At 35.8% G+C, this 26,419-nt stretch overlaps 1 protein-coding gene across 3 annotated transcripts; it reads right to left on the bottom strand.

Moving 5' to 3' along the window:
* Nucleotides 1-23,583, bottom strand: Gw (trinucleotide repeat containing adaptor protein gawky). Of its 3 annotated transcripts, XM_076387626.1 has the most exons (18): nt 23,495-23,583; nt 21,675-21,724; nt 20,734-20,846; nt 20,212-20,389; nt 15,275-18,727; nt 14,713-15,098; nt 14,107-14,440; nt 13,280-13,801; nt 12,779-13,155; nt 12,437-12,634; nt 12,162-12,311; nt 11,537-12,031; nt 11,359-11,458; nt 11,135-11,283; nt 10,561-10,790; nt 9,946-10,312; nt 9,102-9,429; nt 1-8,248 (listed from the first exon to the last, which is right to left on the bottom strand). In XM_076387626.1, the coding sequence occupies exons 3-18, from the start codon at nt 20,800-20,802 to the stop codon at nt 8,223-8,225; spliced, it is 7,362 nt and encodes a 2,453-aa protein (XP_076243741.1). In that variant the 5' UTR covers nt 20,803-20,846; nt 21,675-21,724; nt 23,495-23,583; the 3' UTR covers nt 1-8,222. The 3 variants fall into 3 exon arrangements, with proteins under 3 accessions (XP_076243741.1, XP_076243739.1, XP_076243740.1); XM_076387624.1 differs by having other exon boundaries at nt 11,135-11,458; XM_076387625.1 differs by having other exon boundaries at nt 10,561-10,781; nt 11,135-11,458.
* Between the last annotated feature and the right edge of the window lie 2,836 nt (nt 23,584-26,419).

Below are 26,419 nucleotides of genomic sequence, written 5' to 3'. Positions count from 1 at the left end.
TTTCTTCTTCTTCTTCCTCCTCCTTTTTTTTTTTTTTTTTTTTTTTGACTAATCTTATTCTCTTTTCCTTTCAAAAAATAATATATATATATGTATATATGTGCATATAGAGTTGTTGAAACAATTTCTTTCGCATTATCATTATCCTCGTTATCGATATCAAATTAATAATGGCACATGCCCCAAATGCACACGCATATTATGCGCAAAGAAAGAGAAAAATAATGAAATCCCGAAAGGAGAAAGACGGCATATGCATATATTTTTACTGGCAGGTGTGTACGCAGGAGCGAGAATTGATTGATTAATTAACACGTGCATCTGTTGCAGGAGGACACCTTAGATCAGCAATCGTGAGGTCTTCGATCTTCGATCAGACATGTCTTGGAAAAATGACTTGAACTTGGACCCGTTTTTTAATTAACTTTCATCCTGGGGATTTCCTGTAATGGAAATGGAATAAAGCAGAGACTGATAGATCACAATGGGTTCGAAAAATCTACTATTGCATAGCTAGTAGTCAAAAAGCTTCTGCAAACTCCATTGTATGGCTAGTAGTCAAAAAGCTTCCATGAACTTCATCTCTAATCAACCTCCTCTGTTTCCAGACCTCACGATTGCTTGGACCCAGGCCTAGATTAGAATGCACGTATCATGGATTTAAGTCCAGTTAAATTATAACAGAAGACGCACATGCGTACACTGTGTTGCATATCGCAAGAAAAGAAAACTTGAGGCAACACGAATATCCAGAAACGTGCAGGCTCGTGTTGCTAATGCGTACAGATGCGTAGAAGATTATTTGACCTTATTGACTGTGTCCTTCTAACAGTCTACTTAGTCTATTATAGTTAAAAGAATTCTCAATCGATAGCACCCTAATTAGTTTCACTTGGAATCCAAGTTCACTTCTTCCTGTTTGTAAGAACTATATCTCAACTATCTACTCTTCTTTCCTGTTTTCTCCTAGAGACACTCGGGTCTTTCTGAACTTCAATTATTCTGCAAATTCAGTACATAACTGTTCCTGCAATTCTGAATGCAAATTAAATTACTTGAAAGGCTTGAATATCTTTTACTGTATTATCAGTTGAAGAAGTGGAATTTTTACTGTTTCTGAACACAGGCAATAAAGTATAATAAAGTACACACGCAAATCAATATACTCAAAGGTGGGAGACAAGAGCAAAGGAAGTGGAGAGACTCGAGAAAGATAAGTCAGATGTGAAGAAGAAAATGCACACGAGAAACAGTGCAATGTTATATACTAACACACACAGCTGATTGGCCCATAGTATCTTAGACTTATGCTTTTCATAAATTGGCGACCAACGACACTGAGGAAGATTACTGTTACTTTGAAAGTATTATGAGGCATGTAAGGCCCTGTGATCAATAATGTAATAAACTATGAAAAAAATTTTCTTTTTTAGGAAACTTCAACTTGATGGAATCAATGTTAAATATTTGGGGAACAAAGTAGGACAAGAGAAGCATCTGTATCCTCTTTTTCCTTCTCTTCATCTTCCAGGAACTAAATTTGTACCATAGTACACTAGTCTGTGATCAATTTTCTCTAAAATTGAGTAAATAATTGCATTCTGAATTTTTCATTCATTTTTTTTATACTTGCTACTCTGTGAAAGTCTTAAAATTTGAGAAATACCTAGCTTTCCACTTTTAAATCAAAATTATTTTAAAGAAATGCAAAAAAGTTCTCAAATTTTTAATACTGTTTCACACATTTCACAAGGAACAGTTAAAAGCATTTTTATCTGATTCCTAGAAAAAGTTACAAAATTATATACAAAAGAGAGATAATTATGTGATCTAATTTGGACTAGTTTAAAAAATGAGTCGCACTTCTGAGAATATTCTGGATTCTTAATTTCCAGAATGATGAATTTCACTTCAATTTTGAATAATTTTTGTTTTAAATGAATTTAAATCAACAAAACATGTGCGTGCTTGTATGTGTATATGTAATAGCCCTCAGTGTCGCAGTAATTTGCAAATGTTCTACATATCCTGTAACCCATTCGCATCATTTGATGACTATAAGTTTAAGATATCACGAATGATGTATTGGTACATCACAGGCTGCGAGAATATTCACTTCTCTTTAACTACAGACTATTATATAGAATATCAATTTATGTTAATTGCAAAATGTACAATATTGACAGGCATTATCCAAAGTGTGTTTATGAGGACACGCACATCGTACAATTAGAAGACCATTTTTTCCTGATTTATCTTATGATTGTGTGTATAATGCACCGTCATGGAAAGACGAACATGTAAACCAAACTTCTCCAAATGGCATCAATAAGTCCAATATAATGTATCATAGAGCTCTGATACGAATGGGTTAACGTAATTCCTCAAATTGTTCTAAACATGTGTCGATTGTAATTGAAATGTGCTGCTGTCTACCCTCGCGATAAAGGACAATAGACTGTTTCTTATGTTTTATCCTAAAGAAGAAGAGAAAACATTGTCGTTGGAAGTACCAGCGCTCACATAAATTTAGTTTCTCCTTTGCAATATAAATTTAAGTTCCACCTTGTAGTACGCAAAAAAGGTACATTCACTATGTCCGAACAACGCCCTCAGACCTGTGCTCATATATTATCAATAACTCGTATCCTATTAATACCGTTTTACGTAACTGCTGCTGTATTATAAACACCGCATTTCTGCTGTCACAACTCTTACAAGTACAAGCATCGTCCCTATTATCAATATCTATTAGTATTACCATTACTGTTATCATAATTCTAATCATCGATACCCTAAATCATTAGTACTATTATTATCGTCATAATGATCATCACTTTTATTATTGTTTTTTTTTTATGGATTATTGATTATTGAATATCATAATAAGTAACATCATATTTATTCGTAACATTCATAAGTTATTAGCAGTCCTATTACTATTATCATGACCGTTCTATCTTCTAATTCTACCGCGATCACTATCGCTGATGTTGCCCACTATTATCGTTCTGCCACTACTACCATTACTATTATCGTTACTATCATTAACCGTACGATTAATAACTGTAATGAAAGTAGTGACAACAATAACAATACTAGTAATAACAGCAGTAGTAATTAACAGCACCAACAGTTCCTTATTATCGTTACTATTCAGTAGTATTATTACTAATGGTAGCAGTAACAACAATTGCACTCATAATAAAAATAATAACAGTAATGATATATTACTATTAGGAATAAGAATAATTAATGGTAGTGTCGACTGTAAACGTAATGACTATTAAGTCACTGAAGCAGCGACAACAGCAATAGCGGCAGGGATTTGGAGATACAGTAAATCCTCGTTACGTGTCCTACGCTCAGGAACACATATCGCGTGCATACATTCTACGTTTCTTTTCTCGACAGCGGCAATTGGCGATCGAAGAAAGGGGGCCTTCCCAAAGTGATGGGCATAGCGATGAGCATGTAACGAATCAAATCTGGCGAACATGTAACGAGAATTTACTGTACTACTAATAGTAATTTGAGCAGCAGGAACAGATATGATGACAATAACAGTAGTTGATATTTGTGATATAAACTAATAGTACTGGTAACAGTAATAGTGTTGATAGTAGCGATCGCGGCAGTAGTAATAGCGAAAGCTGAGTAAAAGAAAAAGATTCGTAACAGTAGAAGCAACAGATATCAAAAGTCAGTAACAATTCAAGATTACGATGATGATTGTAGTAGCAGCAAGAGCAGTAATAGTAACAGTGGTAACACTGTCATTAATACTACTATCACATTAAATAATATTGCCACTATTATTACCATTGATTACGCGTCACTACTACTGTTACAGCTGCCATTACTGTGATTAAGATTAAAATTTACAATTATTACTGTCGTATACTATCTCACGATACAATTAAACTGTCATTACTACTGTTGTTACTGCTAGTAATTGATACTACTCTTATTGTTATTACTGTTGCTTTTCTCATTATATTTAAATATTATTATCATATGCCTTTTCCACTAAATTATCATCGTCGTAGCTATTGCTGTTATTGTTACTGTTAATTAGGTGTAGTATTCTTACATACACTATTATTACTATTATTATTACTACTACTATTACTACTATTATCATTAATAGCAGTACTATTATTATAATATCATCGTTATTATTATTCGATAAGAACTAATTTTCGATGAGTCGCAGAGGCAGCTTTTCTCAAGCGTTGAGATAAAATTTTTTAGAAAGAATTCATTTAGCTGTTCGAGTTGTAACAGAATATGTCAGGATATAGTCTTTAGATTTGATTAAAGTAAATACAGTTTGAATAAAGATCGATTAAAGAAATGCATGTTTAAGTTGAAACTAAAAAAGGAGTTTAAATTTATAGATATTAACTACTCGCGTTGGAATAACGCAATACCAACTCACGTTGAACGTGATAGAAGTCTTTTAGGATAGCGACACGAAGCGCCAAGTATTTTTTTTTTGCATTTTTTTTCTTTTTACTTCTTTCATTTTTTCTTTGAGAAACAAATACGTAATATATACATTTAAAGTTATACAATCTACTTAGTTTTGTAAGCCTTTTAACAATTTATTTAGCAAGTAAATACTATGTCACTACCACTATTAGCAAATATTGTTAATAGTAGATACAATATTAATAAGCGTCTTCCAAAACATTACAAAATCGGCATGATTAGAGAGGTATCTTTCTCGATAAATTTCCATTTATCCTTAAGTAAATTTCTATAAAGTTGTAATGGTAAATTCTATGCAAACTTTCCTGTGCAAAGAATAACAAAAAGGTTTAAACAAGAATCCTCGTTGTTCAATAAACACAACATTGCTTCTATTATATTATAAAGGATTATACTTAAGAAAAGGGGAGAAGTGATGGGAGAAAATAGAGAAAGAAATAAGATCTATTACTTATGACTGAATATTCATATCTCAGTCTATATTATACAATCTCGATATAAGATTTCTTTTCATACCAATGTTAGCAGTTAATTGGTAAAAAAATGTTTTCTAGTTTCGACTTTCTTTGGTTTTCCAAACTTACTACTCGGGATTCTTTTGTATTTTAAGTAGTTCCTCTATCTACTTACACATCTAACAATTTCTCACCTACTAAAGTTATACACATAAATTCATTCAGCTTTACAACTTTTTGAATATCCGTGGAATCTCTAAATACACCCCCTCCAAACTTTTGATTTCATTTAAGTTCCACATAGTCTCCTCGAGAACTAAACTCACCAAATCTCTTTGATCCCTTTATTTGTTCAATATGATCCTGTAGTATCTCTGACTAAAAAAAGGTCATCAGTTAGCAACAGTTTGATTAACATTCAAAGCGCTGGTCAAAATTTCATTAGAATACTTTAATATAGCAGTGAAATTAGAAAGTCACTTAATCCCTAACATGTCCAAATGCTATAAGTCCCAAAAAATTCAATCCCAGAGAACCAACGAAATTTTCGCATCGGTATTTAAAATGCATCGGCACTTGAGATATATATATCGTATATATAGACTTTTCCCTTATCTCATATTATATTACTGTGATCTGTTATTTGCAGATCGTAAAAAACGAGCCTCGGTCTTGGGATTAAGCCAGACCTTAGTCTGAGGGCGTTTCGATAAGCTTCGGAACATCAGGAAAAAATATTGTGCAATGAATAAACACTTTTTCCCCATCGGTATGGTTATCAGTCCATTCAGGTACCTTTGACGTTGAAATCATACATATATATTATCACACGCGCGCGCATGCTCACACACACACGCAGCACACACGCACACAGGCACGCTACGGAGGGGAGGAGGTGGGGAGACGGGGCCCTGGGCCCAGAAATCTCGGCTCCACCCCCTTTTATTCAATCATTGGATCTCCCTCCCAATGGTCCAATCAGAATTTTACGTTATCGTCAACGTCTATCTTTTCCTTGAGTTAGTCTATCGAATTTTCGAGATCAATTCCTTCTTGCTTAAGATAAGCTTTTTTAGAATGAAATCACAGTGGCGTGGAATATGAAATTTTCGGCACAAACGAGAATAACATTCTCAAAGTCGAAGAGAAACTAATTAAGAGTTTGTCATTTAAAAGAAGGCGAAAAGGAATCTAATTTGTGATTTAATACGAATCCCTAATCATAGCAAGTCTGTTGGTCTATTACAAGGTTAGGATAAAGGCTTAAAGAAGTACTGAAGGATATGTGACGAGGTAAAGTAAAACTGTGGGAAACTAAGGTGTACGGAGAAAGTGGTGAAGTATTTTCTTGCAGGCGATGCTATTTCCCCTATTCTGAGACTTTCACGAAGAAATTTGGCTTGGCGCCTCTAAGGATTGTAAGAAGTAGCCACTGGCCCGTAAGCGGACTTCAGAGCTGCATCTTCGATAGCAAAAAAATACTGTATAACTTCTCACACTCTTCTCAGATACTAGTATAGTACGATACAATATGCTACTTATGAAGAATATTCTATTATATATCATTGCTCTTATAATAATTCACTTTCCAATATCATTGTGTGTAACTGAAAAGCTGTGGGACCGAACTTGGTGGAGCCCTACTAAGAAAATTTCATCCAGGAATATAAATGCAGAAATGTAGAATAGAATTCACGTCACTGTGAATTAGAAAGGCTTCCAGCTCGAAAATTCGAAATCTCCTGGAAAAAGATAACTTTGATTTAGAATTTCACTTCGAAGTTTGATATCTGTATGAACCTTTTTTGAATATGACTCTCAGTGAATATCAACCAATGGGAAGTAGTACATTTTCTCCTCAATTATCATTAACTGTACGACCGAGGAAGAAAGTGAAAGAGAGAGAGAGAGAGAGAGAGAGAGAGAGAGAGAGAGAGAGAGATATGAGAAAGAGACAGACAAACAGACATACAGATCTGCAGGCAAAGACAGACAAAGACAACTAGAGAAAAACATCGGATTATTCACCATATTCATTATAACTCTATAATTAGTAAATGGTAGAGACACGCTGGACATTGGCACGACAGGTGGCATTTAGATTTAATTATAGAATAAAATTTACGTTATTGCGATAACATTTGGTATCGTTTTTGTTGTTGTCGCTAGAAACCGGACCCCGATATACTACCCCTTCTTAAAGGTTCCTGGGCGGTTTACGACAAAGAATCGATTTTTAGTTGAACAGATAGCTCAGAAATTCGACTACGATTTTACGAAATATAGAGTACTAATTATTCACTAATATCATAATTGCAAAATGGCAATAATAGTAATGAAGTCACTTGAAGTCAACTTAGTTTAATTTTATTTTATATCAGTATTACACGGGAGCATCCCTAAATTTGTGCCCCAGTCAATCGTTACAACATATAAAAATAATCATTGCCATTTACACATTTATAGCGTGATTGAAATTTGTTCACATCAACAATTAAGCTACGCGGATTCTACTAAAAACTCGATTCTCCATCTTCGCTATTACACTGAAAGAGGTAGATATAGTCCCGCAGCATTCTCGCATGGTTTCTTTAAAAGAGGTCTTTCTTTCTATTTCTTCCTCCCTTTTTTCTATTTTTTCTTTTTTTTTTCCTATTTTCTTTTGATTAGATTGGTACAGTCTACGTTTGATACGCATTGCAGTCTCAATTATAGGGAACTGTTCAGAGCAAGAAGATGGAACACTCACGAGACCCATCGATTAGAATTTTACTTTCTCGCTTTCTTCCCGTGAAAACATTATTGGCAGCGCCCCTTTGTCTCTAAACACAGTCAAGTTTCATCTCCTCAAAGCTTAACGATTTCTGGTATCTATATTTACGTGTATCTTTCTTTTTTTTTTTTTTACTTTGTGCTCCGATCCCAAAATACACAACAGGCATAAATATTTGTAGTAAATTTAAGACAATCGTAGGCGCGTTGATGTTTTAATATTTATCACACGCGCGCGTATATATAAGTGTATATATATTATTCTTATTTCGAAATGAATATACACCGAATTAATATCATGCTTAAAGAAATAGAGTACCAGATGATTTTAAACATTCAGCATAATATACAATATTATATTAAAATGCTGTTATTGAAGATTATCAGCAAACTCAGGGTTCACTTTTTATTTTTATTCTTTCAGGAAGTTTGCACCGTATTTTTCTTTGACACTGGCTGCCTAGATACGAAGAGGTAGTCGAGCATATAAGGCGCTATCTTTCAAGGGCCTCCACTAGCCAAAACCCCTAAAATTTGAATATCAACACCAGATAAAAGAGTAATTACAAACTATAGTACTAAATATACGAAAACTGTGAATAAGATAGAAGTTTAAAATTCATCTATTTTTCTACGTCTCCAAGGTAGTATCCCTCCTCAGGAAACTCAACTTAGATTTCACACTTAGAATTATATTAAAAATATACGCGCGCAGTATGAATGAAACGAGAGAATATTAAAACATCGAATATAATGCAGGATCTCAATCTACTAAACATTGAAACAATACACATGAAGTGGAGTATCAGTGAAGAACGTGGATGAGACAAATCCATGAATAAAAACGCGACCTGCACAGGAAGAATCTTAACTCAATAACGAAAACTGCCATAAAACGTGTCTATCGAATATGGTATGCACTATGCACACACACACACTGGATGAAAATCAGTATCTCAGAATACGAATATACCGAAGATAGCAACGAAAAAGCAGTAGAATGATAATACTTAATCCGAAGTTTAAAACAGCATCACATATCTCGCTAATAACAAAATTTACGCGCAGTATTAATTATATAGTTAGCAACTATCCCCAAATCGTTGAAAAAATACGGTACACAGAGAAAGCTTTCCTTATTTCTCGTCTCTAGTCCTGCTCCAGCCCTTCCCACCCTCTCAGATAAGTCCCAAAATCCAGTGAAAAAGATCAGATCGGATCCTAATCGCTATTGGGACCACTGCTGTGTCATGATTTAAGTAACTTATTCACGAGAACCGGGTCCATCTGACAATGCGAAATATAATTGACGTATCGTGAAGAAGGGTTGCTCGTTGAAGTGTCACCCCTCCAAACGGGCGGCACTCTACATCGACTCACCTCCCAGAAGGTCTCCGGGTAAGTACGAGTTCAGGGAGCTGGGGGTGGCACGTTGCTGGTCGTTGCTGTCGATTCCTGCGTTGCTCCACAGAGAATTACTGCTCGGTGGCGCGCCCCATAGTTGGCTGGAGCTGCCGCCCCATGTGTCAGGGGGTGGACCAGTTTTGTTCGAAGGTCGTAAGCTCCAACCTGCTCCTCCAGTCGCACCAGTTTGCTGTTGAGTTCCGTGACTTAGTTGTTGCAGCAGAGAGTGCACCTCGCTCTCGTTGGGGTACTCGGCGAAGATTGTTGTGTTGCCCAGAACGCAATTGTTCAGAGCACTTTGTGCCTGGAGCAGAAGAAAAATTGTTTGAGGTGAAGTCTCTTTAGATTAAAGGGGTACGTACCTTTCAGCCCGCGAAAGAAAGAACATTTTCGAGAATTAAATTAAATCAATTCACTGGGTGATTTTCTTGTGATAAATTCTTGAGAATGTTCTTTTCTCGCGAGCCTAAGGTTATATACCCCCTTAAGCATTTAGGTTAGTAGCTTCTAAGTTAGAGGAGACACGAGATGTCTAAGGAAGAAGTCTAATATGAAGGGGTGATAGAATCCTTTGTAAAGAAGCTCTGCCATATGGGGCCTGAAATATAGAAACTATTTGTATATGGGTTTGGGCAGAAATCAATAGTTTGTGAAAATTTCGACATCAAACTTTGTAAAAAGTTATCTGTTTAGAGTTAGTTCTCAATAGTTGAATTTGTTTTTTCTTCTTCTTCAATTATTGTATCTCACATGTTATGTTCTATACACATAAGCAGAATTTAATGAGAAAATTAAGCAATTATTAATAAGAAACACTCACCTTAATAGCCTCGTCTCTCGATGAATACTTGGTTAATGCAATTCCATGATTAAGGTACAGCCGAAAGTCTTGAACAGGGCCATGCTGCATGCAAAGAGTTTTCAGTGTCGATCCATCAATCTGAGGTGTAAGATTCTTGAGCAATAACCAAGTGGAAACCCAGGCAGCGTTTGAGCTCGATTGAAGACCCCAAGAACTGGAGGATCTACCAACGGTGCCAAGACCTGCCCAGCCATTGCTAGCGTTTCCTGTTGCTTTGCTACTTAGACCTGGAGGTGGACCACGAACTTTACTCATTGGAGCTCCCCAAAGTTCTGAGGTCACCGCTGTGGGTGGTGGCGCAGACTCGCCCCAAGTGTTCTTCGAACTGTAACAAGTACATTCATTTCAATAAGTTTTAAAGTGCTTTGAAAGATAAGAAAAATAAGTTCTGTATTTTATCCTTGTCGATTTCAGGCACGTTGCCTATCACTTGCTGCTAAATGAAAAGTGCGTCAAAGTTAAGAAATTATACCTAGTGAATTTTGTCTTACTTTTAAAACTCAACGAATTCTTGTTATTTTACATATTATTCTAAATTACTAGTTTACAAACTATATTTACAATCAAATTTACCTGGTGAATACACTAGGAGTAGTAACAGGTGGATTAAAAGTCCACGTAGAGTTGCTTAAACTTGGTATCGAGATATCTGGATTAGTAGGTTGCTGCGATGGCGGTGAGGTTTTACTACTTAATGAAAAAATGGCATCTGGATCTTTGATTGTTGCTAAGGACAGTGGTGAACGCACCACTGATCCTGGTGTAATGCTTGGATCATCCTCGATGCTCTTCATCTGGGTACCCTAAAATGAAATTAAATATAGGTGGACCCGAATAAATAATTTAAAATATCAAAACTACTTGTTCCCCTCTCAAATAAATTCAATTCTTTTGATCAGACTTAATCAGAGAAACATTTTCTATGACAATGATGCTTTTTCATATCAAACTCTTTCAGCAAATTCTCCTTAACAATTAATAATTTAGAAAATACTCCTTAAAAATTTAGAATATACTCCCTCGACAAATTAAAAAGGATATTTAACTTACTTTTCACTATATCTTAAATTACCAAAATGTTACGAATTGAGAAGTAAATGCTATAAATGTTCTTCACAAAGGAAGTACGGTATTGGAAATGGATTACCTTCCATGGCTTGCCAGGTTCAAATTCAGGCACGAGGTCTGTGAAAGCAGCTGCACCAGTCGGCTGCCAATCCTTTCCGTCAGTAGAATCCGTATTACCTGGATCTGGCCATCCACTCTCTCCAAGTCGCGTGGACCATGTACCATCTCCTTGACCCAACAAAGGATTCATGTTAGGACTACTGTGTGACTGTGTCAAACCAGCCGATGTAGCTGCTGGCTTACTGGTTGTTCCTGGTGCTCTTGAAAACTCATTTGGAGCTAACTCTCCATCCTTGTCCAATGAAGGTAATTTCCACTGGTTCAGTCTTGACTGTTGTTGACTCTGTAATCGGTAAATTATTCCTCTTCTAAATATACCCAAACACGAAAGAGATACTATTAAAAAGAGAGAAATACTTACGATAGGAGGCTCCTTGTTCATCGTCAAATCAGTGAAACTGTTTTGTAATGCTGACATGGGATCATGCACAGAACTCTTATAGTATTCAGAGCTTTGAGATGGTGGAGCAGGATGTGATTGTTGCTGTTGTTGTTGTTGCTGCTGCTGTTGTTGCTGTTGCTGCTGCTGCTGCTGCTTCATGTAAGTAGCTTGTTGCACAGCGATTTGGTTTTGTAGGTTTGCTATCTGCTGCTTCGTCTTTGTGATTTGTACGCTGATCTGGAGAACCGACTGGCCATTACCCTTCATCGTACTTTGCACTGAGTGTTGCTGGTGGAGTTGCTGAAGCACTTTGATTTGTTGCAGTAGTTGATTCAAAAGTATTAAAGTCTGTGGCGCAAGTGGCTGATTTAGAATTTGATGATTCAAGTATCCCTCCTGGACGGCTAACTGAATTTGTTGTACTAGCATACGCAGTTGCTGAGTACTTGGCTGATTTTGAGGAGCTCTGGATGCCTGTAACAGAAAAACAAAATATTTAAATAATTTTTTATTATTTGTAATGACTCTACATAAGTTAATTAAGAAGCTAGCTGCTCTTATTATTTACAAATTGCTAGGAAAAAAAAAAAGGAAAAAAGCCTACCTGATTGAAAGGCGGCTGAGGTGCATTGCTTCCAGGTTGTTGCTGTAAAGGAACCGCAGCTTGTTGCTGTTGTTGTAATTTCAGTAGGCTTGCACTGGCAACCGATCCTCCAACACTGCTAGTTGTGTTTCCACTTGGTACGCCAGCACTCTGTAATTGAAAATCATACATTAATAAAAATAACAAAATAATTTCAACTTTAATTTTAAAAGTCTAGCAAAATTGAGTTAAGTTTTTAAGTTATTTCTGAATATATAAAGAATGCCATATCTTACTGGAGGGAAAGACATTTGCTGTGCAACGTGATTGAATCTAGGATAAGCTGGCGCAGTAGAAGCTTGATTAGCTGGATCATAAGTAGAGTTTGCATCATGTCTTCTCCACTGTTCCAGAGGTCGTAACTGACTCAGAAGTTCCAGAGCTTCTTCTCTATTCATTTCACGATTCCTTAGTGCCAATTCAACATCATCCTTCTGCAATGCAAGAAAATAATTTTTACATAAGTTACTAAGTATGAAATGTTTCTAAAAAAAGATGAAAAATAAACCTGCATAATAGGTATGCAATTTTTTTAGTAAATCTATTTGTCATAAAATCCATCGCGAAGTATTACTTACTTTAAATCCTAAATCGCAAAGGTATCTGAACTCTCTGCTGTTCCAGATAACCTCTTTAGTAAGAGTAGGTTTAGTAGGATGACCCCAGCTGGGAGAAGGATCCATATCAGTATCAGCCCAGCTTCCAGCAGGTCCCATTGGTTTGGGTTTGTGCGTGCTAGGTCCACCCCAAGTACCAGGATTCAATTGAGCTTCGTTCCAAGTACTAGGTGTTTTAGGATCATCCCATGAGCCTGTGTCCTGCGGTCCTTCTGTCCAGCTGCCATTACGCCCTCCAGGAGCACCAGGGTGACCCCACATTGGCCCACTAACGTCTGGCTTCATGCCTGGTTGACCTGGCATTCTGTTCTGTGGCATTCCAGGAGGACACTGCATTCCTAGAAAAATAAATTTGTCATTTAATTAAAGATAGCTGCATTTTTAACATTTTTCAAAAATACTTAGTATAATCTATTTTTTATAAAGAAGTAGATCAAAAATTCTAAAAATTATGAAACATACCTCCTCTTCCCAAATTCTTTGTCGGATCTGTCCACTGAGTCACTTTGCTCCCAGGCATGGTTCTATGATTAGACGCAGGATTGCCCCATAAACTGGTGCCATCGTCATAGTTCGGTACATTTCTTCTTTGTGTAGGTGGAGAAGGTTCTTCCCAACCTGATGGTTTCCCTGGCATTATGTCCTTCGGCGGCGGAGCAGCCCACTGGTTAATACTCGAAGGGTTCAACATCTTCGCAGGAGGACCTGAGGGATGTTGGTGTGCCATTTGATGATGCGGAGGACCTGGTGGCTGACCCCACATAGCATCCGCGTTAGCGCCGTTCAATCTTCCTGAAATTCCACGAGGATCTCCACGCATGTCTGTCATTCTGGGATCCCTAGCCATCGGATCCATCACACGAATGTGTTCTCGAGGATCCAAGGACATTCTGTGGTCGCGGGGATCCCTCATCTCTCTGGGATCAACCGAATGAATATCTCGTGGGTCTCGATGGTCGATTCTTGGGTCAGCCCAGTTGGATCCTGCAGAAGAACCAATAATCATCACTCACAGTCACATTAAAATCTGCAAGAAGTTTTGAGTAATCCAAAATATTCAAAATTAATACTTTCTAATAGCAATTAATGGATTTTTTATTATTTTCACAGCTAGTATTAAAAAGAGGCATAAATCTTTGAAAATGAAAGTCTATTTTCTATTTATATTATATAGATACGAAAAGATCAGTTAATCACACAGATCAACTTAATACAAAACCATAGTTTTTCCCTTTGCGCCACCAGTTACAAAACGAAATAACAGGTTAAAAATTTAATATAAATATTACCTCCCCACATTCCAGCTTGATTGCTGGTACCAGTTGTCCACTGTCCAGCAGCACTGTTCGGTTGAGAAGACGTGGGAGCACCGGTCCACATGTTTGATGAATCGGCAGCATCATCATCTTCTCCCCAAGTTCCACCAATATTCGTCGCTGGAGTGTGGCCCCAAGGTGTTTTGGGTTGTTGCTGAGGCGGTGGTTGCCCACCATTCCTAATATTAGCTTCCCATAGATCTGTACCATTATTCACTGGTGGCTTCCACACTGGGCCTCCATCCTTAGTCACACTAGGTTCTGGCGACGTCGAAATATCCCAATTTGTATCTTGGTTTACGTGTTGCTGAAAGAAACAGAGAATTTTTCAATAAACCTAAAATCGTCGTAAACGATAAAGATACAGGTTCTTCAATACCAATAAATTTTCTATATTTAAATAAAATTGATCTTTTTCAGTAATTGAGAATTCTATATACAGCTCACGATTGTACAAATAAAATCCATTTTAAGTAAACCTGATACTACAAATGCAAATTCAAAAAGATACTGGAATCTGCCAAGGTAACTCTATTTTAGTGCAACATAACAAATATTCTAACTTATGAAAGTACTTACACGGCCCCAACCATCCTGGCTGAAAAGTGCTTCTCTCATCGAGTTCAATTGCTCCAATTGCTGTTTTGTTGAAGGATTATTGCTAGCAGATGTATTAGTACTGTTAATGGATCCCTGAGCTTGATTATTCGACTGATTATTATTGCTACTAGAGTTCGACTGCTGTTGTTGTTGTTGCTGTTGCTGCTGCTGCTGTTGCGTCGTATTATTATTATTATTATTCTGGACTGAAGGGTTTTGGCCAGGCCCTCCAGGATTGTTCGATTTCCCTTGCGGCCACTGATTATTATTCTGACCACTCTGAGTCGTGCTGCTTGACTGAGAAGTCGGTGGACCGGCTTGCTGATTTGATTGTTGATTTGGAGTATTCATCTTATTCACGTTACCTTTAGCAACACAGTTAAATAATTACGTTAATACCAAATGAATTATCACACTTTCTGTTACTATTTTAAATGTTCATTTTGAAATGAACTTATTTGTCTTGTAATATCCTGTATTTTATATTTTGAGTATTTATTTTAGTAATGACTAGAAGCAAGTAAGAAAAAATATAGCTCACCTGGTACATTTTGCCCACCAAGAGGTCCTTGTGACTGATTCGAATTTGGATTTCCAGCCACAGATCTGTTAACATTGTTCCCAGTCCAATTTCCTGGCGCACCACTGTTGCCAGAAGAGTTCCCTGAACCTCCACCCCACGCAGACTGATTATTGTTGTTGTTATTTGTAGTGCTGGCTTGTGCGGAACCCCAATTTGCAGCTCCACCACTGTTCAATGAACTCTCACCTCCGCCAGCTAATCTAAGAATACTGGGTATTCCCCATCTTTGCTTGTACCCTAAGTTGGGATCGTCTAAGTTACACGCTGGCCCAAAAAGGACGTTTAGTACACGTTTGAGATAACTTTTATTAAATTGCACAGTAGCCGTAGAAATTCCCATAGACGCTGCTATGAGACTTCTAGCAAGATCAATAAGATGAACTCTATTTGCGTTCTTTAAAGTAGCTTCTTGGTTCTCCAATTTCAGGTCAATAGGACTTTTCGTAGAGTAGTCTTTCAATTCAGCTGATGGAGTTGTTACTTCTGGAAATTCTGTATTATCGTTTGTATGAATATGGGTTTCGCACCCGTCAGAGTGATTGAAATCGTGAAGACCTCCAGCAGCATCCGTCTTCAAATATGGAAGAGATACATGTTCTTCATCGTCAGTTTGGGCAGTTCGAAGTACTGAATCCTCCAGTGTAAACGGAGTAAAATTTATAGTATGGCGTACTTTGTATATCTCTTTAACTCGATATAAATCACAGAGACTTTTTAGAGAATTTGTCAAAAGAATTTGATATTCTAGTTTCACTCGTTTAATTAAACTAGAAAGGTCCTCTCGAGAATCGTTTCTCTCCAATCGGCATAAACAAAGGGTTCTCGATTCGTGATACTGATTACTGGTCGAATGAACCATCGCTTGAGATTTGATCGCTCTCGTATTTCGGAGTATAATTCGTTCGTTAGAACCGAAACGTGTCGAAAGGTCACCTTCGTTTTCCTCATAACATCTCATTAAAAAGTTCGGCAGACCGTCATAAAAATCGTGAGGAGTGTGCAGTTGGTCGGGCCATGTCTTGAAGTAGTTCGGCCGAGATCCAGGTACACCGATTAATCGGGATGCAGATTGGCGTGTAAGCGTCATCGTAGGCTTGCAGGTAGTCATAGTAGGAATGTAGAGAGCGAACTCGGCTCGGTTCTCCCCCTTAGCCCTAAACCTATCCCCTATAGTAGACTTAGAAAGAGACTTAACAAATTCGGGCCCACGGGGCCCCGAATACCTATAGCTCGCGAAATAAGCGCCCGATGGCTCGTTAGACTTAACAGTATCCTGAAATGAAAGAGCACCAACAGTAATTGTTGCCACGTCGCTAATACCGGTCATTCCCCAGGACAACATCTCCGCCGTCTTTCCTTCCGAAATCATTGTTCTTATGAGCCAATTCAAGCTTCCATTCTCCGAGGTCAGAAGCTCCGAATAAATTGTTCTAAAGACTCTTGAGACTCTCTGCGCAAGATCTCCAACGGCGGGGAAACCACCGTTGTCGAGTTCCCTTGGAGCCACCGTGAGGGAAACTCCCAAATCTTGCTCATCTGGAACCCCATTCCCAATATTCATATCTTCGAGCATCTCCCAGAATCGGTTGAGTGAACTTTCTTCCTTGGAGATCCAGATACATGTCCTTGCGGTAGCAGCCAAGAAAGAAGAAACCATCCTCTGACTGAAGAGTAGATTCCTCTCAAAGTACTCTGAGAGAATTGTCTCTAAATTTCGCTTCTTGGGTATCGTAAAATCGTATATTTCTAAGGCCAATATTTTCTCCGTATTCGAAAAAATATCCAAAGACTGGACATTGAGATGTGCCCTTTTATAGTTAGTCTCGTGGCTCGGTATCCCCTTCCACGTAATACTACAACCGCGGATCGCCTTACAGCTAAGTTTAACCACGTAAAGCTTACAATCTAACGAGAGTGGAACACATGCGCGTTGCGTCAGCTCGCTCGCGACCAGATCGAGCCACGGAGGAGAGGATTGTGCGCGTTTCGGCGCGTTTCTCGATGGGAGAGGTCGCGGAGGCTGGTCAGTTAGCTCGTTTCCGGGAACGATAAGCGTAATGGAAGAACTGGTGGCTACTTTTTCCCCATCCTCGGTCAAATCCGATTCTCCATTCGACGATCTATCACTTTTGTAGAGTTCGTCACTTGCCATAACTCGCCTATAGCTTGTCACAGCAGTACCATTGTCTATAAACAATATATCCAACGTAACACTCTTTAGCATCTCTTTGATCTTACTGTTTATCTTCATGAAAATCAGTGACGAAGCGTTGACTGATAAAGTAATGCATAAAGACCAGCGAATCTCAATTAAAGCAATGTTTTGAACAGCTTCCAGGCTCCTTTCAGCTCCTCGCGAGGGCTTCATAAGTTGCAGACTATTTTCAGTTAAATTAATCTTCTCGGATGTTGAATTACGTGATACAAATTTGATTAAAACTTGCAATAACTTGAAATGAATATAGGAAAACTTCACATCCTGAGTTTTGTTAAACAATTTGTCCTCTGATGCTTCTTTGGAGTCAGAATTCATTCCAATCCAGTAGCGATCACTTGTGAAGTGGTTTGATAAGAATCCCTCTGAGATCTTCATCATCTTACAGATAAATTCAATCAAAGAATATCTGCTTTGAACAATCTGATCTGTTGAGGATGTTTTTATTATAAAGTGTTCGTCCTGTGATTCGTGGAGACACTGTGACGATAAATCGTCGAAAGAGTTCATGAAGAATCCGAATGGGCCCAAATAAGGTCCTAGTCTCATTGCATAGATCGCACCACCGTCCATTTCGACGAGGAGGAAATAATGGTTACTGGTTGAGCTGAGCAATATCACAGACTTGTAGTTATCGTTATTATTACTTAGGAGGCTAGAATTAGACTTATTGTTATTGTATTTGCCCGAGTGAAGGCAGGACCCTAGTAAGGAGTAATTGTCAAGAGAGTCGAGAGAGAAGTGGCCTGATGAGGGGCGATCAGACTTGGGTATCCTAACTAGGCTAGGTACCCCATCACCGATTGCGCACTTATCCCCTGTTAACCGTAAATTTACGCTTACATTTAGTACCCTAATGGTTAGTACGCTAAAGCTAGTCTTATTATCACTTAATGTCTTAGACATAGACTTAGAGTTATTGGCAGAGCTGCCCGACGTCTGATCGCCGGGCTCGCCCGATTTTCTTTTTGTCGCTGAATCAACTGTTACTCTTCGATCGTCTTGATGATTATGTTTTGCTCGCCTTGAGCGGTTATTTACTGTAGGATTATTATTATCGTTATTATTATTAATATTATTAATATTATTATTATCATCATCATCGTAAGTTAGAAGGTGATTTTTTGTTGGGTGTTTTGTGGTTGACGACGCCAGTGACTGGCAGATCGGGCCTCGACTGGTCAAGATGGGCTTGCCTACAAAAATTAACAATTTTACAATAATTACTTCCATGTATAGCAACAAGAAACTAGAAGTAATACATATAAAACGTTTCATATTGTACTCTTTCTACAATTAAAAAAAAAGTCATATAAAAACAGGATGCCCCACCAACTCAGACTATTTGAAATGCATTTCTTATTTTAAATAGTAAGCGAAAATATTATCCCATATGAGGTGTTAAAAAAGACATATGACACTATTGGTTCCTTCACAAGTGGAAACGCAATGAAGATCTGGGCATCATTCTTATTTATGTCAATTTGGCTTGACACTGAACTCTGACATTAATCCTTATCATACTAGGTCCATAGGGTCATACGGAGTTCAAATACGAATTTCCGAGAGTTGAAAATTAGAAAATTGAAAAAAATACGTAAAAGAAAATTTTTCAAAAAGATTTAAATATTTGAAAATTTCGAAAGTTTGAAATTTGAAAACTTGAATTTAATCGTGTTGGGGTTGAAAACTTGAAATCAATCGTCTTGTATTAGTGGGTTAGAGGAACGATTGAAAGGGGGAGCAGGCGAATGAGGAACCCATTCACTAGATAGCTGTTATATAAGCTTATTATTTGAAATAACTAAGGTATTTCAGGTGAATAGATTTGGTGGGTCATTCTGTATATGACCTTTTTCCATCCCTAAAAAGAATACTGCTAAAATAAGACCACCTATTTTTTGACACTTGGTATATTATTAATACCAAATATAATATGTTCTAAAACCTTTTATGATGGTATATTTTATGCTATGGAGAAGTCTAAGATGAAGAAAGTTGAAGTGTCATGTCATGTTAAGTAACCCTTATGATGCTCAAGAAGTTCAGGCCCAAATATATTTAACATGTTTTTTGAAATTTTTTATGGTTTTTTAGATTTGTATTGTCTATATAATACATACATATATGCCTTATTGTATTCTAAGTTTTACTACATGAGGTATAAAAGAAAACCCATATTAAAATGGTGTATATAGAACAAAGTAATTAATTAATTTTCGTTTTGCGTTTTTTCAATACAATATAGATATGAATTTTTTACAAAAATTTGTAAAATCATGTTTTTTTTCAGGATCTGTAAAACTGAAAATAAATTCTATATAATTCTATGTAATAATAATATAATAGAAAGATTGCACCATTTTACAGTTAAAACCTGTTAACTGCAACTAGGTTTTTTTCACCATATATTCAGATAAAATCAATTCCCAAGATTTTTTCAGTAAGAATATTTAAATCAGTAAATTAAATACATTTATTGAACTGCATATGCATAACAGAATGTTGCAGATAATCTTTTACCAGAATAAAATGTATTTAAAATTTAATTCTTTATGACTTAAATATTATTTAATATAGAATTAAATGTCTTTTTTTAGATACATATAATTAGAAAATAACGAAATATTTCAACACAGTAATATATAAATATATATAATGTAAATGTAAGTATACTTACCAGTTTGGCTCGACAGGACGGTTAAAAAGTCATTGGCGACGGTATTTTCAAGATGGTTAATAGGTTTTACCATCATGTTGTTGTTTATGAATTCGATATCACAGTACCTAGCATTCTCTGATTCTTTTCCCTTCCCCACCCCTATCGGACTGTTTTTCCCTAATACTACTACATCCCCCTGGAACAAAGAATCAAGAAGATATAATAAAGAAGACCCATTTTGCAACTTTTAAGATTTAAATATGTTTATCAGTGCAAATTTTTAATACAACACTACAAAAATTTATTTTAGAGTAAATTATTCCCAAGTTCCTTCCTATTCCCTTAACTTCTTTTTGCACAGCCCAATTTTTTACATATATTAGAAAATATTTCCGGTACAATTTATTTGTAATAAAATCACTATTTATATTTTTGTATAACAGGAGATATAGGAGATATAATGTGATATAGGAGATGTAATAATTAATATTGAGAAGACCACTGACTAGAAATTATTAAGATTATAATTTTAAAACTCACCATGGAATTTTGTACGAAGGCATTTGTTTCTGTAGAAATCTCATGTGAACTAGAATTGTGTGGAAACATTGGGCTCAGTTCTTCTTTGGCAGGCAATGCATAGAAACCAAGATCTTAAATGAAAATAAAAATAAATAGTTATAATGGAAATAGAAATATTTGTTTAAAGATATTTATCAATATGTATTTGAAAGTGGCTATAACATATACTCAAACATATTTGCTTTAACAAACTTAAGTTGTCTTATTATTGGTAAGTGACTTAAAACCTCATTATTTCCCTCCCTTTGATTTTTCTGGTCCCAATTCATATCCGAGATTTCAGGAACCTGTACGCTCCTATTCTGTATTGTATAACATAGTAAATTTTATGCTGATAAGAAAATTTATTGTGGGATATTTTCTCACCAGGTATAACATAAATACTCTGTCATTTCATTCTATAAAATTCTTGCTTCACTTACTTTTCGAATTTATTTTTTTTTGTCACTTTATACTACAAAAGACTTAATCTTGATTTTTGTAGTTTTCGAATATCAAGGCTTGTTAAATGCAATATATGTATATTATTCTTACGCATAAGATACCAATTATTTAGTTACCTACTATAAATATTTTATAATTTAAAAACACAGAAAACATGTTTGATGTACCATGATAAACCAAACTGAAATTCATTTTTCATATTAAACAATATAAACTCTATGACAGATCCTTTACAATTATGGTATAATTCAATTTATTTTCATGCTTAACATAAATTTCTCAAGAAGTATTTAAAAAATTTTATATACGTATTTTAGATAGTACAAGATTAAAAATCAGTACTTCATAGAATACTAAGACACATGCATAGTAAATGACGAAGCAACAATGAATTACAATCTTTTAATTAAATTCATGATTTCAAAAATGATGTGGTAAAAATTAGAAATACTGACCTTGCAGACTATCACTATCAATGTGCTCCTAGCTCCATGCCAGTGGAGATCTGTAATACAAAATTAAATAGACTTATTTAATATCTTGGCAATATCACTGATTATTATTAGACTATGAATATTTATGCACTCATGAAAAATTTAAATGTACAAAATAGTACAGAAAACACAAAATACTCAAAGTAAAGTATATTTTATATTTTTAGAGTTTTGTTCATAAAATTGTATGAAATTTAAATTTGCATAAACATCCACAATTTAATTATTACATTATAACTTTCAGTATTGCACCATATTATAAATTTTGTTTCTGTATAGTCTACACATATGAATACATAGGGTATAAGCAATCTGTTTTCATATTTTAATGAAATTCTATGAAATTTCATTAAGATTATGTATCTTTAGACATAAAAATCTGGTGTGCATAAATTTTGTGTACATACAAGTTTTAAAACTGATTAAATATGTTATTTAATAATATATAATATGCACATGATGAGCAAACTAACAAATTTTGGACCCACAAACCCATAGTACTAACTAAAAATAAAATGAAATACAAATACTATCATTATAGAAAATTGTTATTATAAAAAGTCTCTATTCAAATAACTTTTTCAGAATAAATATATAAGAAATGTAGCTTTAAGGAACACCCATTTAGGCTTTCACATGATGGCTCAGGACACAGTGCTACACTCTAAAATAAGCATAATTCTATATTCTAAGATGTTAAAACATATACTAAACTCTAAAATAGAAATCCTTTCAATCAATATCTCTAATTTTAGCAGAAAACACAAAATTGTCTCCACAGAAAGAGAGAAACACAAAATTATTTTCACTGACAGAAACTATACAATCTGAAATTCAAAGTGAACCATTAGAACATACATCAAACTTATGTGCAAATAATCAACCAAAAGGCGGTCAAAAAATCAAACTGACGTTCTTATTTTTGCAGATAATTGCCAATTACCGCACACTCACACGCGCGCGCGCGCGCACATATATATATATATATACGTATACGTTTACGAATCCGCATACATGAGAATATGCATAGAAATGTCCACCCAAAAACGTTACACGACTCCTACAAGCAACAAAAAAAACCCTTCACCACTCCGTAAAAAAACATACGGATATGTAGGATATTAGTAGACATAATGCTCACAGGCACAGAGAGAGCGAGAAAGAGAGCGCAAGCGTGTGCACAGGAAGACAAAGACGGAAAGAGAGAGATGTACGTATCTACTTATCGCCACAGAGGCGTGTAGCTGCGAATATATACATACATGTATATAACGCATATACATCTACGCAAACACGCAGATCGTACACACAACTACACGCACGATAGGTACGCTAGGTAATTAAAATAGTCACACAACATATATTACGGAACCTGCTGAGAGTATGGCATATACCTACACTTCCCATGCAAGTACACACCATACACCTGCGCGCGAGCGCGCACACGCCACAGATCATACATATGTACGCGTATACAGGTATTACATATGTACATGCACACGTATCCAACGACAATACATATACATACGTATATACCTACATCTGCATGTGCCTGTGCCTCTACAGATGTGTGCGCCCGTGTACAGGAGATACGTATCTATATACAAGCACGCGCACACGCGCACAGGCGACACGCACACGTACGTACCCTACCGAAGAGATCGTAAAACGTAAAACGTAGGATCGAGAAATTGGGACTAAATAAACGTTCCCACGGAATCCTCGCGACGAGAGGATGATATGACGCGGGCCGCGTGAAGCTTGTGAAGAGGAGAACTTACTTTTTAGGTTCGGTGCCCGAAGAAGATTTCAGTCTAGACGAAGATATTTCGTTGGCGCACAGAACGGGCAGAGCGAGTACCGCTCCGCTGGTGGGCTATTCCCGCGAGCGGCGCTACTCCCCCGGATTTGGAGGGCTCGGTGCTACTGATGCGCGCATCGAACCCCGTTTCACAGTTGTGCGCAGGGGAAGGCCCGTTCACACGAGGCGCGAGCCAGAAGAGCATACAGGACGCCTCAAAAGACGGGGCCGAGTCGTGGCTCTCCGAGGAGGGACGATGCTTGATGAGGAAAAGACGGACGAGGATGAACTGATCGAAACGAGCGCAATTGACGAGCGATTTTTAAGCGTTCTTGTCCTTGTTGTTCCACGTACTCATTAAATTTATCGTAAATATGGCTGCAGAATGTTTACGCGTTTCTGAGTTACCGTTGTTTCTTTTATTTTTAGAAGCCGCGAGTAGAACTTCGTTTAAATTGAGCGCAGTAGAATGCGAGGGACACTATTTTGAAGAGCTTCTGATTTGTAGATGTTACGAGTGAGATCATTTCAATGGATTTTAAGGGAAAATATGAATTTGAGATAGTTGAAGGCTCGTTTTTGGTGGAGAAGGAAGTTGTTAAGATAAATTGATATTTAAGTAGCTTTCTTAGACTTGTATAAAGTACGTGAAAATTTGTTTCGGAATTCGTTGAGAATTTCTAATTAACTTAACTAACAGAAAGTAGTTTCAGGTGAGTTTTGTGTACAGGGTGGTTCAAATAAGGAATCATAAGCTGTTTGCTCAGAAACTGATTGAGATATTGAATTTATAAATATAAACGTTTATAAGTATAAACGCAGTGCTATTAATTGTTTATTGTTTATAATAGCTCTTATCGAATTGAATAATATTTACTTAAACCATTTTTTATGTTTCACATAGTTAAAAAATTGTGGAAAATAATTTTCTGGAGAGACACTTTGAAGAGGCAAAAAGAAGGCGAAGAATATCGGAATTATGCTTAATTTTATAGTGATTTTATTAAACGTTCAAAACGACGTATTTGGATTTTGTGAACATATAATAAGTCCGCGCAAATATTGTTTCAATAAAACTTCCATGAAATAATTACGATTTATAAAAAAAGATATAAAAAATTATACGAGCGGATTAGAGAATTCGGAATTTGGAATCGTCAGGTTACGAGTCAATCGTTCATCACATTCATAGCTACACCACTTCTTTGAGGAGACTTGTAAATAGACTGCTTTACATACAAAATTTATTATTGTTTATAAATAATTATTACTTAATTAAATATTAATTTGTTTTAATCATTTTCTCACTGTAAAATTTCTTGAAAAAATCTGCAATTCAGAAGTTACTCAGAATTTCTTGCATTCTATTTACTGTATCGAAAAATATAAAAAATAGGAACTTGGAAATAAATAAATATATCGCTCATTTGCTGCAACGATGACATAATTCCAAATCCTCTTGAACTGAATCACGTGCTTATGTTTTGGAAGATCATAATTTTTTATTGTCATGTCATCATTCCAGTAAATGGGCGATATGTGTATTATTGTTATATACTATCAAGTCATTATATATGCCATGAAGTTAATATCGTGTAATAGTAATATTTATTACCTAAAAATATAAATAGAACAGTCGTAATGGAATATCGTGTATAGACATAAGATAATAAGTTATCTTATTCTTGGAAAGATAACAAGTATTAAGATACATACATAATTCCATCCATATTTTGTATTTGTATTTATACTTTAACTGTAAAGTCATATTTGGTCAATCATTTATATAGGGAAAATATTCTTTTTCTGATGTTCATTACCTGTATTTTACACATTTTACAGGTAGTATATTGATTGGGGTCGAAAAATGTTCTCAGAATTCGAAAAATTGTTATCCTCTCCATTCAAAATAATGGGAATTCATTCTATCATTATATTTTCCTCTCTTAAGGGTGAAAATAATCGATACGTTAAAGGTGGTACTACTTATATAGATGTCGTATGCGATTCTTCCTCGTATATACATACGAAGTAAACTATATAACATGAATGTGTGAGTGCACAAGCACGCGTTATTCTCTCCAACGCACGTCTGCCCTTTACAAGTTCACTGGTATTATGTTTGTCAATATGTTTGTACGTATATGCATATATACGTAGAATCTTTCATTACATCTGCCAGTTTCTGATACATACAATAAGACAGAAATAAAAGCATAAAATGGTTTACAAATGGTTTACAAATTTTAGCATATATTTAGCATATAAATTCTTGCACATGTGTAAGAAAATAATTCAAAGCTCATTTCTTTGAGGAAATTTTTTTTTGTTTACACATATGTATGTTAATTTATTTCACAGATTGTAATATAAATAAAATGATATGAAGAAATATCAAAGAAATCTGTTTTCTAAGTAGTTTATATATAAATAAAAATGTTGACGTAGCCAAATAACTCTTAAATCATGTATATTGAGGAACGTAACTATAACAGCACTACAATTTTTATGAATTCTTAACTTATTTTTTATGAACTTTTATGAACTGTAAAAGAGCTGTTCCTTTTCTTAAATATAAATCTCTTATGCCCTATTATATATCAATACTGAAATCTAGAAATCATTGTCTAAATAACCAGTTAAAAATTTCAATGGCACTGTTACTTATATTCTATAGTGTAGGTAGATTTTCCTAAAGGTGTCTGAGCCATAGTTGAGTAATTACAATCATACTCAACTGATCAGGAATATATTAATACTCTAAACTCAAAAAACTGCAATACTGTCTCGCTAGAAATTATAATAAGTATTGTCTTTCTGCTATATTCAATATATTTGGAAACTATCTAAAGCAAATATGTAAGTTTTGTCACTCGCATCTTCAAGAAAACCATAATGGGTTATT

Source organism: Calliopsis andreniformis, chromosome 10 (genome assembly GCF_051401765.1).
Source record: "Calliopsis andreniformis isolate RMS-2024a chromosome 10, iyCalAndr_principal, whole genome shotgun sequence".
In the NCBI taxonomy this organism is placed as follows: Eukaryota; Metazoa; Arthropoda; class Insecta; order Hymenoptera; family Andrenidae; genus Calliopsis; species Calliopsis andreniformis.
This window is presented reverse-complemented; position numbering and strand designations above follow the sequence as displayed.

Coding starts and splice junctions, on each gene's coding strand:
- Gw (XM_076387624.1), bottom strand. CDS start 20,802: ATGTTTCCACACAATTCTAGTTCACATGAGATTTCTACAGAAACAAAT. Junction 18,728..20,211: donor CGTCCTGTCGAGCCAAACTG/GTAAGTATACTT, acceptor TAATTTTTGTAG/GCAAGCCCATCTTGACCAGT. Junction 11,459..11,536: donor TGAACAAGGAGCCTCCTATC/GTAAGTATTTCT, acceptor TACCGATTACAG/AGTCAACAACAGTCAAGACT.